General features: G+C 48.1%; 2 protein-coding genes across 5 annotated transcripts in view; both read left to right on the top strand.

Moving 5' to 3' along the window:
- Positions 1 to 955: 955 nt before the first annotated feature.
- On the top strand, positions 956 to 6,796 carry DDX52 (DExD-box helicase 52). The gene is made up of 15 exons (XM_058037547.1): positions 956 to 1,057; positions 1,194 to 1,410; positions 1,718 to 1,848; positions 2,033 to 2,218; positions 2,441 to 2,584; positions 3,344 to 3,455; positions 3,689 to 3,761; positions 3,834 to 4,037; positions 4,405 to 4,495; positions 4,679 to 4,801; positions 4,985 to 5,135; positions 5,338 to 5,413; positions 5,585 to 5,656; positions 5,775 to 5,867; positions 6,138 to 6,796. Exons 1-15 carry the CDS (start codon positions 971 to 973, stop codon positions 6,223 to 6,225), a joined length of 1,848 nt encoding a protein of 615 aa, XP_057893530.1. The 5' UTR covers positions 956 to 970; the 3' UTR covers positions 6,226 to 6,796.
- Positions 6,797 to 7,938: 1,142 nt separating this feature from the next.
- Positions 7,939 to 14,681, top strand: part of SYNRG (synergin gamma) — a 35,982-nt gene continuing 29,239 nt past the window's right edge. For all 4 annotated transcript variants that reach the window (XM_058037366.1, XM_058037365.1, XM_058037368.1 and 1 more), the window contains exons 1-5: positions 7,939 to 8,009; positions 11,461 to 11,501; positions 12,822 to 12,940; positions 14,156 to 14,286; positions 14,571 to 14,676. In XM_058037366.1, coding sequence (XP_057893349.1) covers positions 7,939 to 8,009; positions 11,461 to 11,501; positions 12,822 to 12,940; positions 14,156 to 14,286; positions 14,571 to 14,676 — 468 coding nt within the window. The remainder of the gene's footprint in view (positions 8,010 to 11,460; positions 11,502 to 12,821; positions 12,941 to 14,155; positions 14,287 to 14,570; positions 14,677 to 14,681) is intronic.

The following is a 14,681-nucleotide window of genomic DNA, read 5'->3' as shown; positions in this document are numbered from 1 at the left end:
GTTACACAAATGCCTCCACATTCTTGCCCATCCTCTCGCAGCAACCAGCAGAGAGCAGGAGCCCCGGCCTGGGAACTGCACCCAGGATGCAGAGCTGGCTCTTTATTCACTGGAAATGCACAGCTGGGGACACAAGAAAGGGAAATGTCACCGCTGTGGGGCTCTGCACCCAGGCCCCTGGCTCTGCTTCCACCCGTGTGCTGGGAAGTTAAAGGTCTGGCAAAGAAAAGGGGATATAAATCAGGCAGAGAAGGGCAGAGGGGAGGATCAGGTTTACCCAATTTTTCATCTCAAGCTTTGTTATTAAAGCAGTGAATGTTCCAGAAGGAACAGCCTATATGTCTTAGAGCTCTTGGATTTCAGCAACATAAACCTTTAGCCCTCAAGACTTTTATTACATTAAATAATTTCTGCTGTTGCTAATTAAATTTCTGTTTGTTTTCCTTCATGAACAACCAGGAAAAATCTGTATTCTTTGATCTGATAGAGAGCACTAGATTTACCTGCATTATTGGACCTCACAGCTTATCATAATGAATGAATCCATTAATTAAATAAATTCTGATCTTAATCTGGGCAAACTTTCTTGAATGCCCTGAGGAGCTCAGCCAGTTGCCAGGTTGCTCCTGCCACAGCCTCAAGCATTTCTTTCCTCGGGCACCTTGCGAGGCGGGATTGTATAAATCAAGGATTAGCAAAGTGGGTGTGCACGGGGCAGCACCCGCACCCTCCTCTGCTCCCTGCCGGGCTCCAGGGGGGACCACGCGGAGGCACCGGGGGAAGGAATTCTCCCTTGTCCCCCCGTGCTGTCGCGATAGTTCTGCCATGTCGCCGCGGCCTAGCGAAGCCCGCCCGCGCGGTTGCCGTTGCCATGGTGCCGGGCCGCCATGCCGCCCGGGGCGGTTGCCGTGGCAGCGGCCGGAAGCGCTCCCGGTTCCGGCGGCGCGGGGGCTGCCGGGAGCGGGGCGGCATGGAGACCCGCGAGCTGTTCCGCCGCCTCGGAGCCGGCGTTCGCTTCGACGTGCGGCGCTTCGGGCTCGACGCGCGGCGCTTCGGGGTGCGGGCACACCGAGGGGAGCGCTCGGGCGCCGGCCCGTGCGCGGGGCGGGCTCCGGAGCCCCGGTCCCACCGGGCGCGGCGCTGAGGAGCGGGGCCCGGCCATGGCGTCTCACCCTTCTCCGGTTCTCCCGCAGGTGGTTAAAGGGAACCGCGGCAGCGTCTCGCTGGAGAGCCTCGACTTCTTCGGGAGCAAGGAGGGAGCCCCTCAGGGAGCTGCCGAGGAGGGCAGGGGGCTCGCAGGGGCTGCAGAGGAGGTGAAGCAGCAGAAAGATGGAGCAGGGAAGAACGATGGAAAGAGGAAAAGAACGGCAGAAAACGGCGAAGGGAAAAGGAAAAAGAAAAAGGCACGAGGTATCTGTGCACACACACACACGTGTATCCCTGGCAGAACCATCAGAATCCCAGGATGGGTTAGGGTGGAAGGGACCTTGAAGCCCATGCAGTTCTGAGTTCCTTGGCTGGCCTGGCTCAGAGCTGATATCATTACTGGCCAAGATTCAGTGCTGAGAGCTGGGGTGTGGTTGCCATCCCTCTGGAGTCTGCATCAGTGTTCCTGAGAATGACAGAAAAAAGGCTCTGAGATTTTTTTGTTTTTGTCTCCAAGTAATGCCTGTCTGTATTTTACTAAAGGAAATTTCAATTTGTTTGCAACTTCCAGGAGCAGTACCAATGCCAGAACTGTCAGAAAACAATGGAATAAAGTGGATGTCCTCTCTGGAAGCAAAAATTGAAGATGCAAAAGACAAAAAGCCTACTGCAGAGAAGCTTGAACGCTTGAGGAGAGAAAAGGTGGGACCAGGGGATTCTGGTGCAACAAGAGCTGCCTGTTGTTCTGTGGGTGTTTGATCCCAATTGGGGTTTATTTATGGTGATTCTTCACTGGAGGAGGGTGGGGGAAAGAGCCATGGGAGGAATCCTTATGTGGTGAGTTTTGGGGTGCAAATTAAAAAGGAGTTTGTGTTTTGCCTCACAGATCAATCGCTTCAGGCACCAGCACAGGATCAGCATCCAGGGGACAGATCTCCCTGACCCCATTGCCACCTTTGAGCAGCTTCAGGAGGAGTACAAAGTGCACCCTAAGATCCTGGAGAACATCCGTGCTGCAGGCTTCCACGTCCCCACAGCCATCCAGATGCAGGCAATCCCTGTCATGCTGCACGTGAGTCCTCTGGGTGTCAGGGGTCCCACAGAACCTGGGCTGGGGCTGCCTTGTGCCACTGTCACAGCTGGATCAGCTTCATCCAACTGAGAACTTGGCTTTTTCAGTTTGCCTGAGGTATCTTGGGTCAGTTTGCAGCATTGATGTTTATGGGAATGGAATTTTTACTCTTTTTTCTTTTTTTTCCCTTGCTGAAATATAAGTTTGGTTTTTTTCTTACAGGGTCGGGAGCTTCTGGCTTCAGCTCCTACAGGGTCTGGGAAAACACTGGCATTTTGTATCCCTCTCTTAACACACCTGAAGCAGCCCAGGAACAAAGGATTCAGGGCTCTGATCATATCTCCCACCCGAGAACTTGCCAGCCAGGTGTGTGCTGAGGGGTCTCACCCTGATGGGCTGCAGTGTTGTCACTCTGCATCAGCAAAACAGCAGCTCAGTAAATGTTTTTTTCCTTTATTGCCCTCACATATCAGGGAAAGCCAATTTAAATGTTTCTTTCAAGTCTTTTGACTTCTGTGGAGTAGGTACATATCTGGGTCTAATCTCAGTGATTAGATTAGGGGCTCAAGATTCTTTGATCATATTTTAAACTGCCCCATGCTCAGGTGCTCTTAAAACCTCCTTTCCTACTTGAGATTGCTCTGAGAGATTTATCTGTTTGTCCCAAACTTGGAATTTCAAGGGATAACTTTATAACAAAGCTGTGTTGATAAATGATATAAAAATGCCACCTTTGTGCAGTTTTTATTCATGTGAAAGAGGGAGCCACAAGTGGTAGTGATGTGAATAATGCCTGTTAGAGAGCTGCATTTTATTGTGCTAAGGAAATCAGAGATTTCTCTTAACTCTGAGATCAGGGTGAGGTTTGAAGCTCTAGGTTCAGGATTAGGGTGCCCAGAGCAGCTGTGGCTGCCCCTGGATCCCTGGCAGTGCCCAGGCCAGGCTGGGCAGGGCTGGGAGCACCTGGGACAGTGGGAGGTGTCCCTGCCATGGCAGGGGGAACTGGATGGGCTTTAATGTCCCTTCCAACCCAAAGCATTCCATCACTCCACGATGGGCAGCAGATTTTTGGTTAGAAAAGCTCATCAGCTCAGTTTGGAAACCCAATCTCTGCTGCCTTTGCAGACCCACCGGGAGCTGGTGAAGCTGGCAGAAGGCACAGGCTTCAGAATCCACATGATCCACAAGGCAGCCGAGGCAGCCAAGAAGTTTGGGCCCAAGTCTTCCAAAAAATTTGGTAACTCTTCTAATGACTGAAGTGCTTCTAAAAATTAAAAATTGTCGCTGGCCTTTCTCTTTGGGCTGTGTGGTTTTAAAGAGGTGGTTAAAAAGTGGCAGGGAGGAAAAGGGAAGTGAGAGGACATGGACTCTGCTAAACTGTACCTCTGGCACATTGGGTTGGATCTGATGCTCTGATTGTTTGGTTTATTTTGTGTCTTTTTTGACATTTGGCTTCTTTTCTTTTAATAGATATACTGGTTACTACTCCCAACAGACTCATTTATCTGCTGAAAGAAGATCCTCCAGCCATAGACTTGAGCAGGTAGGAGAGTGTTTTCAGTGTGCTTTGCCTCTCAGGAGTGGCTCTCCTGAAAACCAAACCTCTTGTTCCCAGTGTGGAGTGGCTGGTGGTGGATGAGTCAGACAAGCTGTTTGAGGATGGCAAGTCGGGATTCAGGGAGCAGCTGGGCACAATCTTCCTGGCATGCACCTCCCACCTGGCCAGGAGGGCCCTGTTCAGCGCCACCTTTGCCCATGATGTGGAGGAGTGGTGTAAGCTCAACCTGGACAACCTGGTGCTGGTGTCTGTTGGGGCAAGGTAAGTATTGTCTGCTTCTTTTTCTAAAAAAGTTTCATGGGAAATTGTTTCCTCTGCATCATCAGCCTGCTTGATTTTGTGGCTGCTCTTAGTCAGCACTGCAGGTTGTTTGTCTCAGTGAAAATTGTGTAGGCACTGAGATATTTCTCTTGTGTTGAATAAAGCGTTCTTTTCCTTTGCCAATTACTTTATCATCAAATAAACATCAATGTTAGGAGCATGCACTGCTTTTGTTGTGCAGCATTTCTCATCCACCAGCTTATATTTTTATGGGGGTTATATATGCTACATATATTTACTAATATATAAGTTTTTGTTAATGTATATAAAAAATACTGAAGTGTTTCTGTTGGATTTCTGGTTTCAGAAACTCTGCAGCAGAGACAGTAGAACAAGAGCTGCTGTTTGTTGGATCCGAGACAGGAAAGCTAACAGCAATGAGAGAGCTTGTTAAAAAGGTATTTTGGAGAGACTGAGCATCTTCCTCTTCCTCAACTGAGCTGTGGTCTGTCAGAGACTCCCAATTTCCCAGGTCAAACACTTCTCTGTGACACATGTTAAACCATTGCCCAAATGTGCTGTGTCTCAGTTTCTGCAAAGAAGAGGATTTTGGAACCTGAGATAAACTTACTCTTTTGCAGGGTTTTGCTCCTCCAGTCCTTGTTTTTGTACAGTCTATTGAGAGGGCTAAAGAGCTTTTCCATGAGCTGATTTATGAAGGCATCAATGTGGATGTCATCCATGCAGACAAGACTCAGCAACAGGTAGGAGGATTTTATTTCTTTTCAAGAAATGCATTAGAAAAATTTAGCAAATTCCTGCAGGATTTTGTTCAGAGGTTTAGTTTTATTCCTTAACATCGTGACAGCTTTAAGGAAACAAGTTCACCTCCTTTCTCAATTTGCTATTGGAACCGTTTCCAATTATCTTTTCTGTTCTTTTCCTAGAGAGACAAAGTAGTGCAGAGTTTCAGAGCTGGGAAGATCTGGGTGCTCATCTGCTCTGCGTTACTGGCTCGAGGGATGGACTTCAAAGGTGTGAACATGGTCATCAATTATGATTTACCAACCAGTGCAGTGGAATACATCCACAGGATAGGTGAGGCATGGCTCACAAAGCACCTCCTTTTCCCCATTTCTGACGTCTTTAATGTAGATGCTCTTGTTTTTGTCAGCACCCTGTGAACCTTATTGAGATTTTTCAGACATAGCTGTGCTGGGGAGGAGGCTGGGGCTGTGAGGAGGAATAAAAGGAGATGTCTGAAGTAAAATCTCTACTCTGCAAAATGTGTGCTTGGCAGGTCGTACTGGAAGAGCAGGACACAGAGGAAAGGCAGTCACTTTCTTCACAGAAGATGATAAGCCTTTATTACGCAGGTAATATGTCTGGATTAATAATGTCTTTATTTCTTGCTTTGTAAAAAAATCACCACAAAATAAAAGATCAACAACAAACCAGCCAGTTTGTTTGGTTTGCTGTTTTCCACAAAAGATATTTATCACTTGTCCAAGCACTGGAGTTGATCTCTTCCCTCCTGTCCTTTCCAGCATTGCCAACGTTATCCAGCGAGCTGGCTGTCCTGTGCCAGAATACATAAAACATTTGCCCAAACTGCAGAGGTATGTTCATTTCAGCACTTAATCAGTCTTTTAATCAGTGCTTTTTAATGACTTATGGAAGTTTCTAGAACTAGAAACCCTAGTAATTTAATCTTTCTTCACTATATGTTGTTCTCAGCAAACAAAAGAAGAAATTCATTAAGAAACCTTTGACAAGAGAATCCATTTGTACCACCCCAAAGTGCTTCTTGAAAAAAGACAAAAGAAAAATGTAAGTAGCTTTTGCTGAAGAGGAGGTAGGAGTTGCTTTTTGTCAAGAAACAGCCCAGAAAATTTAAGCAGAGAAATAGAAATCTTATTTGGATGAACCACCCAGTCATAATGATTTTAGTGATGAAGTTTTAGTGTCAGAATCTGTCTGCTGGAGCTTGGATTAATGACAACATTTTGCCTTGTGTGGTGCCATGTGTCAGGTGACAGCAGCCTGAATTTAAACCACTGGTTATGCTCAGGTGTCTGATCTCAGATGTGTTTCTTGTAGGAAAACCACAAAGGAAAATACTAAGGGAAAGAAGAAAGGTAAAGAAGACAAAAATGGCAGTAAATTACAGACTGTTGCAGAAAGCTGAATTCAGGCTGGCGAGCTGGGGCTGACACCTGTGTCTGTGCTGGAACAGAAGAATGAAGATGGCAGTGATGGTGGAGGGAGAAGAACATTTCTCATGCTTCCTTTGGGGTGAGGGTGGAGGTTTACATGCTAGAAAGTCTCTGCTGCAATGCCAGAAGAGAATTCCTGGATGCTTCTTATAGAAGCTGGAGCATGTGCTTGTGCAGTGAATGCTGTGTATTTCTGAGAGTAGTTCAAAACCAGCATCAGCTTGTGTTAATTTCACACAGATTTGTACTGCTCATTGAAAATATTGTTTGTGTTCAGATCACCCCTAATACATTTTTTAGACACTTCCAGGAGATTCAGAGACAAAAACCCCACAATGTTTACCATTAGGTTTGATAAATGCAACTGTCAGAGACTTCCCTGGACACTTCAAAAAAGCCCAAACAAACCCACTTGTATGTGAAAGTAAAGCCTTGCTCTTCCTACTGTTTTTCTTCTATAAAATTATTTTGAAATAAACTAATACATGCCATTAATTTTGTACGGTTTTATAACTGAGCCTGAAACTAGAATAAACAAGGTCATAAAATGCTAATTCAGAGACCTGTGTGTTTGTGCAGCCTCAGTGGAACAAGTCTGCAGGCAAAAAAGGCCCAGCTCTGTGCATTTTCCCTGTCTTCATCTGCCCAGCGTGTTCTCAGCCCACCCTGCTTTTGTCATCAGAATTCCAGTCAGGCAGGAATGGCTTCTTTGCAACTGCGATACTTTCAGGAAGAATTTCTGGACAGGATTGTCTTGGTTTAATCTGGTTTGGATGGGGCAGGCACAGCCCCCTGTGGCAGGGCCTCAGCACCCTCACAGGGAGGAATTTATTCCCAATATCCATCTAACCCTCCCTCTGTCGCTGTGAATCCATTGCCCCTTGTCCTGTCATTTTCAGGCTCTTGTCGCACGTCCCCAAATGACCCCTGCGAGAGGTCGGGCAGAAAGGCAGCACTTTATTTTCCCTTTTACGGAAAAGCGGTGGTTTGGATGCTGGAAACCGGCGTTCCCCGGGGGCAGCCGGGGCCACTCATCCCATCCAGGCCGTTCCCGGGGGCATGTGGGGCTGAGGAACCGAGGGGATGTGGGAGTGAGGAACCAAAGAATTGTGGGGCTGTGAAATCGAGAACCCACGGGGCTTTGGGTCGGTGGAGCAGGGGAATCGAGGGGCTGTGGGGAACCGAGGGCCTCTGTGGGTGTGGAAGCGGGGAGCTGCGGGATCGTGGGGCTGTGGAACCGAGGGGATGTAGGGCTGTGGAACTGAGGGGATGTGGGGATGTGGAATCGAGGGGATGTAGGGCTACGCTTCTCTGGGGCTGAGACACGGAGGAGCTGTGGAACGAAAGAACCGAGAGGATGTGGCTCTGTGGAACGGAAGAACCGAGAGACCGTGGTTCTGTGTAACGGAGGAACCGAGGGGCTGTGGCTTTGTGGAACGGAAGAACAGAGGGGCCGTGGCTCTGTAGAGCTGCGGCTCTGTGCACCGGAGGAACCGAGGAGCCGCGGCTCTGTGGCTCTGTGCACCGGAGGAACCGAGGAGCCGCGGCTCTCTGGGGCCGTGCACCGGAGGAACCGAGGAGCCGTACAGCCGGGGAGCGGCGGGCCCGGGGGCGGTGCCTGCCCGGGCCGGCCCCGGAAGCCGCCGCCGCCGCTCCGCTGACAGACGGCGGGGCCGAGCGCGAAGATGGCGCTGCGGCCCGGGCCCGGCGCGGGGGGCGCCGGCGGGGCGGGCGGCGGAGCGGCCGGGGCCGCCAGGTCGGTGTGACCGGGAGCAGCGGGCGAGGGGCTGCGGAGAGGGAGCGGACAGAGAGGGAATGGCGGTGATGGGGAGTGGAGGGGACGCGGGGAGGGGCGGACGGAGATGGGGGCGATGGTCGGGCTGGGGTGGCGGCTCGGAGGGCAGGTGCGGTGTCAGGGCCCAGGTGGGCTGTGCGGGGTTTCTGGCTGGCCTCTGGGGGTCCCAGGTAGGGTCTGTGGGCTCTCAGGTGTGGCACATCCTGGCTGGGGTGTGGGGCTCGCAGGTGTGGTGAAGGGGATGGTTCACCCTTCACCCAGGTGAGGTTCGTGGGATGTTGGTGTGGGTCCCAGGTGGGGTTCGTGGGTTGCCAAGTGAGCTTTGTGGGGTCCTGGCTGGGGTGTGTGGGTCTCGGGTGTAGTACCTGTGATCCCGGATGGAACATCAGAGGCCCAGGCGGGATGTGGGGTCCTGGATGGGGAGGTCCCAGGTGTATTGTTGGGAATGCAGCCGCGGTATCTCTGCATTTTGCTGCGATTTATTCACGGTTTGGGGGCCCAGCTGATCTCCCCCGTGTGCCCAGGCTTGGGCAGTTGTGCCTCCCTTGCCGTCAGGCTCTGCAGCTGCCACCTCAGATATTGGGGTGGGAAGGATTTGGGGGTTCTGCCAGCCCCGCTTGGTGCTGCCGCAGTAAATGTTCTGTCACTGCTGCTCTGTCTGTCTGTGTCCTGCTGGGACCCAGCCTCCCCGGGGACTTCCCTCTTCCCCTCCTCACAAAGGGCACCTTGGCCACAGGGAGGACTGAGGAATCCTGTCAGGAGGGAAAAAAAAAAAGATGTCAAAAGAGATGTTGCTGTGTTTCTGGAAAGGTTGGAAAACTGGATTTCACCACCTTTGAAGACTCTAGTAATGTGTTTTTTCCAATGTAGGTTCTTGTCTGCTATTTATCTCTTGTCCTACTTCCAGGGAAGCTGAAGAAATTTTGCATTTGACAATTAAGCTCAATGAGTTGTCTTGGAAATCCCATGGTTTTGTCAGTGTTACTGGGAGTGTTGTCATTGTTGTCAGTTTCAGAAATTGTTGTCAGTTTCAGAAATAAAGGTTCTGAGAAATAAAAGGATTTACAAATCGCCATTGCCCATTGATAGTATTTTGGTTTCTTTGAGGACAAAGTCTTGAGGTAGAGGAAAAGTTCTGTTCTGTCTGTGTGGGTTCTTTGCCTGATTTCACTTCAATTTTTGTGCATTTCTGCCATTCAAAAATACTCTGACAATCTGTTGCATCGATGGAGTTGTACTGCTTGGGAGTTAAGGGGTTTAAAAATGCACTTGTGGATGGGAAAGCGTTCTGTGTGGTTTGGAGCTGTTACACTGAAGTCTCCATTCAGAAGAGGAGTTTTTGCTCCCCACTCCTGCGTTTTGTCTGAAGCTGTTGCTTGGTTGGTTTGGGGCTTGGTGTTCCTTTTAAGCTCCATATTTAAAACACTGACTTAGTAGGACTGTACAGATTTCTGGTGCTGCTTTCAGAGGTCTGTTGCAGGGTGATCACTTTGTTCCCTTGCCTTCATTGTGTTTGTGCAGCGTGCCCAGGGCGCTCTCGCACAGCGCCGTCCCTGTGCTGGCTCCCTCAGCCACCAGAGCCAGCTGCTTTCCCTGATTGCTCTGGGCAATTCTGCAGCTCCGAAAAAGCTCTTCGCTCACCAGTCCCCATTGGTGGAGGGGTTTGTGGCCGTGCCAGCGTGGCTGGTGCTGGCAGTTGCACGCTGAATCCTGGAGTGAATTGTGGTGGATCTGAGTACACGTACGGGGCTGTGCTGCCAGAGCTTGCTTTGGACCAGCTCCTCTTCCCGTGCCCTCTAATCAGCTGAGGGGGTTTTGCTTGATTGTTTCTTTTTATTTTTTTCAGCAGGGACTTATAAATAAACCAGGAGCTCTGTGGAAAGGGATAAATATTTAATAGTTTGGCCTTTACTTGCTCCCAACAAGCAGTGGTACCTCCCGATGCTTGTTTGGTTTACGTTGCATTTGCTGGTTTGGGGAATTCTTGTTGATCAGGTTCCCCAACAAGAAGGGAATCATGACACTTAGAACACTTCTGCTTGATTAGGAGATCTTCAGGAATTACATTTAATATTTCATCATTCTATTTGTTGATACTGTGTGCCAAGGAGTGGATTAAAATGACTGAGTTGAGTTAAACAGACCGGCTGTGGTGAGAACCAAGCCCTGCACATGTTTGGGGCTGAGCTCTGTGAGTCTGCAGACTTCTTAGGAGGGAGAACCCCAGAATGATGGGGTGGAGGATGGCAAGACTGGAGCATTGGGAAGCACAGGTGTTTGATTGTTGTGGAAGGAGAAATCAGCACACAGTGCTCAGGGCTGAAGGAAAAAGCTTCAGGATGATGAAGATCCTGAGTAGAGGATGAAGAGCAAATGGGTTGTCTTGGTGACCGTTGACCTGCTGCCTGTACAGTGGAGAGGTGCAATTTGCTCCTGGATAAATGCATAATTTAAATTCCCTATTTTATCCTAGTGCTCATATTACAGAGCTCTTTTATATTTATAAAGCAGGTTGGCTTTCAGCACTTCCTGCAGCCATTTCTGATGGCATTTTCTCTTGTACTCTTCGTCAGTTTCTTTTACATCCACGCTTGAAATTGAACATTGAATATCTATAAGTGTGTTTCCCTTCCACAGCACTTTGATGTAATAACTGCCTGGGACACTGAGTGAGGTTCTTGTTTGGGAAATTGCTGATGACGTGGGTTTCTGCAAGTTGCTTGCAAATGAGGATTTTAAACTAGGTCCTTTTTTGCTGTTTGGCAGCTGTTTGAGAGCGAGGGCTAGCAATTTCCATTAGGATTTTAGTTGAAATTTTAATGGTTCTTCCTCTAGGTGCACTTGACCCTTGATATGTGAATGAGTGTTTTCTCCAAGGTTCTATTTTTGTTGTAAGTAGATAACTGAGAAAATAGAAACTCCATTATTTTGTGATGTTTCTAAAGGAGGCGGAAAGTGATGGGGTTTTGTGGATAGTTTGTTTTTCTTCAGAAAGGCTGTTCCTAAGCAGCTGAGAATTGTTCTCTGGTGGTCCTGCTGAGTCAGATACTTCCAAGAGGAGCTGTTTATTCATTGCATGCTTAGCCCACACAGCACACTGACCTGTTCCCAAGCTGTGTGGGTGCTGGAAGTCTCTTGTGGGTGATGTGGATGAGTCAAAGCCGTGTCAGGGCTGCTGGGAGGATCAGCTCTGTGTTTCCTGGCTCTGCACTGCCGGGGTGCTTTGGGATCCCGCTGAGGGATAACCATTCCCTTGGATGGTATTGTTTTCTGTGGGACCTGCAGGAGCAGCTGCAAGTGCTGCCCAGAGGGTGGGAGGCTCCTGGTGATGGTGCTGACGTGGAAGTCGAGGTGGGTTTTCCATTTTCACTGAAGTGACAGAATTTCACGTGCTCTTGTTCTCCTCCTGCAGCTTCATGTTTCCCGTCGCAGGCGGTTTGGGCCCCCCTCAAGGTACGTATCAGCTTCACACGCTGAGCACAAAGTTCTTGATTTTGTTTAGACAAACTAGACCTAAACCAGGTCTGCAGTGATGTTCAGAGGTGTGATTATTAATTGAACTCCATGGCTGATTTTCGCCCTTGAATTCAGCTCTCTCACTCCTCTGCTGGGAAAACCTCCTGTGTGTTGTTGAGGCAGCGTCACCAGAATGTGGATTAAAGGTCCAGGAAAACTACATCTCCCTTTTTAACCTGAACTGGCCTTTTGGATTCTGCTGTTATTTTGAGTGTGGTATTTCACCTCTCTCTGCTTCATCTCCCAGCTGTGTACACCCATGCTGTGTGGGTGTTGCAAGAGCTGGTAAATATTTACAAAGCACATCAAGACCCCGGGACAAGAGTCACAACCTGTGTGGAAAGTATTAATACAATGGGAGAGCCCCAGCCTTAAATTGCCTTTGTTCTCATTCCTGATGCAGTGCTGTTTGTTTAATTAGGGGAAAATATGCAGAGAATTTATGGGGAGAATGGAGAGGTTTTTTCTATCAAAATCCCAGGGACTGATTCATGGATTATTCCTGCCTGTGTCATGGCCTCCTGGAGTGTTTTTGCATAATTATCTCATGGTGTGCTGGTAGCAAGTGCATGTTAGTGTTTGTCTCCCAAGACAGCAAAATGTGAGGCAGGAAGATACTGAAACATACCACACTTGCTTTATTCATTGAATTAACACATTCCAGCTTGGTTTGTCCAATTTTGTGCATGTTTGGCTTTTACTGACAAGTATTGTTACCATTCTAACACGTGTAGTGGACTAAATTAACCTAAAGTATGCTAATTAACCTACAGCAAATTATCCAGCCAGGTCAGAGTGTGAAGTTGCTTTGTGAAAGGTTGACTTTATTTCCCAAGATTTATTTTCAGAAGCTGCTGGTTTCAAGAGAAATGGGAATTGCCAGCACCAGTCATCCTGGTTAATTAAATCTTTTTAATTGGAAATGACCCTTCCAAAAATCATATGGGAAGAAACCCACGGAGAATCTTTAGGATGGTGGGATAATTCATCAGCTTAGTTACTGAAAAGCCCTGAAATATTGTTCCCTGTAGACTGACCAGTGTTTAAACTAAGGAGATTCTGTGGCTGCCTGCAGTGTAGCAATTGTTATTATTTTTATTTTTAAACCATCCAGCACAACTCGGAGTTTTTTACTTTCCTTTGCTAATTTAGTAAACAAAAAAGAACAATGAAATGGGGGAGGCAGGGTTAGTGAAGGGGGAATAAAAAGCCTTTAACATTAACTGGGCACTTGGCTTGTTTACTGTTTCATTGCAGGGATGATTCCTATGCAACAGCAGGGGTTTCCAATGGTTCCTGTCATGCAGACCAACATGCCAGGGATGATGGGAATGAATTATGGCTCTCAGATGCCTCCTGGACCCATGGCCATGCAGGTGTGTGGCAGGGAAATGTGGGCTGGAACTGCAGGGCCCCAGGCTGGTTTGGGTTGGGAGGGACACTAAAGCCCATCCATTTCCCCCCCTGCTATGGGCAGGGACACCTTCCAGCATCCCAGGCTGCTCCAAGCCCCATCCAGCCTGGCCTTGGGCACTGCCAGGGATGGGGAGCCCACAGGCTCTCTGGGCACCCTGTGCCAGGGCCCCACCACCCTCACAGGGAAAATTTCTCTCTAATATCCAATCTAAGTCTACCTTCCTTCAGGTTAAGGCCATTCCCTCTGTCCTATCATTATAATTTTTTTTTCCTTAAAGTAACTTTGTCTTTAGTGCTGCTGTTGCTAATTGAGAAATAATAATTCAATATGAGCAGATAATATTATGTTTTCTCTCTTTTAATCTATTGTTTTCTTTTTAGCACCGTATGTGCTTATGTACAAATTTCCACTTTGCTGAAATTTAATGTTTTTGCATGACTTTCTAACCAAATTGCTGTGTCACAAATGGAATTTATTGTTTTGCCATGTCCTTACACTCCCTTCCCTCCCCCAGCTGCAATTTATTATGTTATTCTGGCAAAATTTATAGTAGGAAGATGTTTTTATGAGAGCTGGTCTAAAAATAATAAACAACTTTTGTTCTCTTCCTACGTGTTCTGAGACCAAATGCAAAATGAATGGTAAGAAAAGTAAATTATTTTCTGGCTCCTTCTATATTAGGCAGCTTTGCTGCTCCAAATGTCCCAGAATATATTTCTCAGCAAATGCTTCTGATACAGTTTATTCAGACAAGGTTCCTCTTGGCTGTTATCATATATTGTCTGGGAAATGCCTAGACTACATTTTCCAGCATCTGTGCTTGGTAGGAGGCAATATAAAAATATTATGAAATCCCTTAGAATAGGAACCAGAAATCCCAAGAAAACCCATACTGAGCAGTGTAGGATGGCTGTAGCCTTCCTGCTCCTGGGGCAGGTTGGATTTGCAGAGCTGATTTTTGCCAGTTTTCCCAAAAGCTGCGAGTTTGAGTGCTTGTGGAGAGGAAGAGTGCCATCTACTGAGGGCACTGCTCCTCCAGCATTCCCCAGCTCCGCATTCCACAGACTGCGCTTTGCCGCCACTGCCAGTGGTTTGGCTTTTTCTGTGGGGAAAAAAAAAAATACACCGGAGCAGAAAGCAGTGCCCTGGAGCTGTGTGCTGTGCTTGTTTGCAGGGTGGCATGGCCCTGGGGCCCATGCCAGCAGCTGGAATGCCCTACATGGGACAGGCCTCCTTCCTGGGAATGCGCCCCGCCGGCCCCCAGTACGGCCCCGACATGCAGAAGCAGTTTGCAGAGGAGCAGCAGTAAGTGACACCTCCCTGCCTCTTGGGCAGTCCTTCTGGCAGGGGGACATGTGCTTTCTCTGCAGCAGCGTTGTGTGGGGCTGTAGGATATTGCTGGATATTCCATTGTCTGTGAAGTTTGTGGTGCTTGTCCTGGTCTGAGTAGAAGCAGGAGTGTGTGCACCAAACCATCTGAATCTGAGACAGTAGAAATGGAGAAATCAAGCACAAACCTGACGTGAAAAGTCTCATTAAAATTATTTATATTCTAAAAAAATTTTTTTTTTTTTATAATTTTCCTTCAGGAAAAGGTTTGAGCACCAGCAGAAGTTCTTAGAGGAGGAAAGAAAACGACGGCAGTTTGAAGAGCAGAAACAAAAGCTGAGACTCCTGAGCAGTGTGAAACCCAAGGTATG

Source organism: Melospiza georgiana, chromosome 19 (genome assembly GCF_028018845.1).
Source record: "Melospiza georgiana isolate bMelGeo1 chromosome 19, bMelGeo1.pri, whole genome shotgun sequence".
Classification (NCBI taxonomy): domain Eukaryota; kingdom Metazoa; phylum Chordata; class Aves; order Passeriformes; family Passerellidae; genus Melospiza; species Melospiza georgiana.
Note: the sequence above shows the minus strand (reverse complement) of the source record. Positions and strands in the feature narration are given on the sequence as shown.

Coding starts and splice junctions, on each gene's coding strand:
- DDX52 (XM_058037547.1), top strand. CDS start 971: ATGGAGACCCGCGAGCTGTTCCGCCGCCTCGGAGCCGGCGTTCGCTTC. Junction 1,058..1,193: donor TCGACGCGCGGCGCTTCGGG/GTGCGGGCACAC, acceptor GTTCTCCCGCAG/GTGGTTAAAGGGAACCGCGG. Junction 3,762..3,833: donor CCAGCCATAGACTTGAGCAG/GTAGGAGAGTGT, acceptor TCTTGTTCCCAG/TGTGGAGTGGCTGGTGGTGG.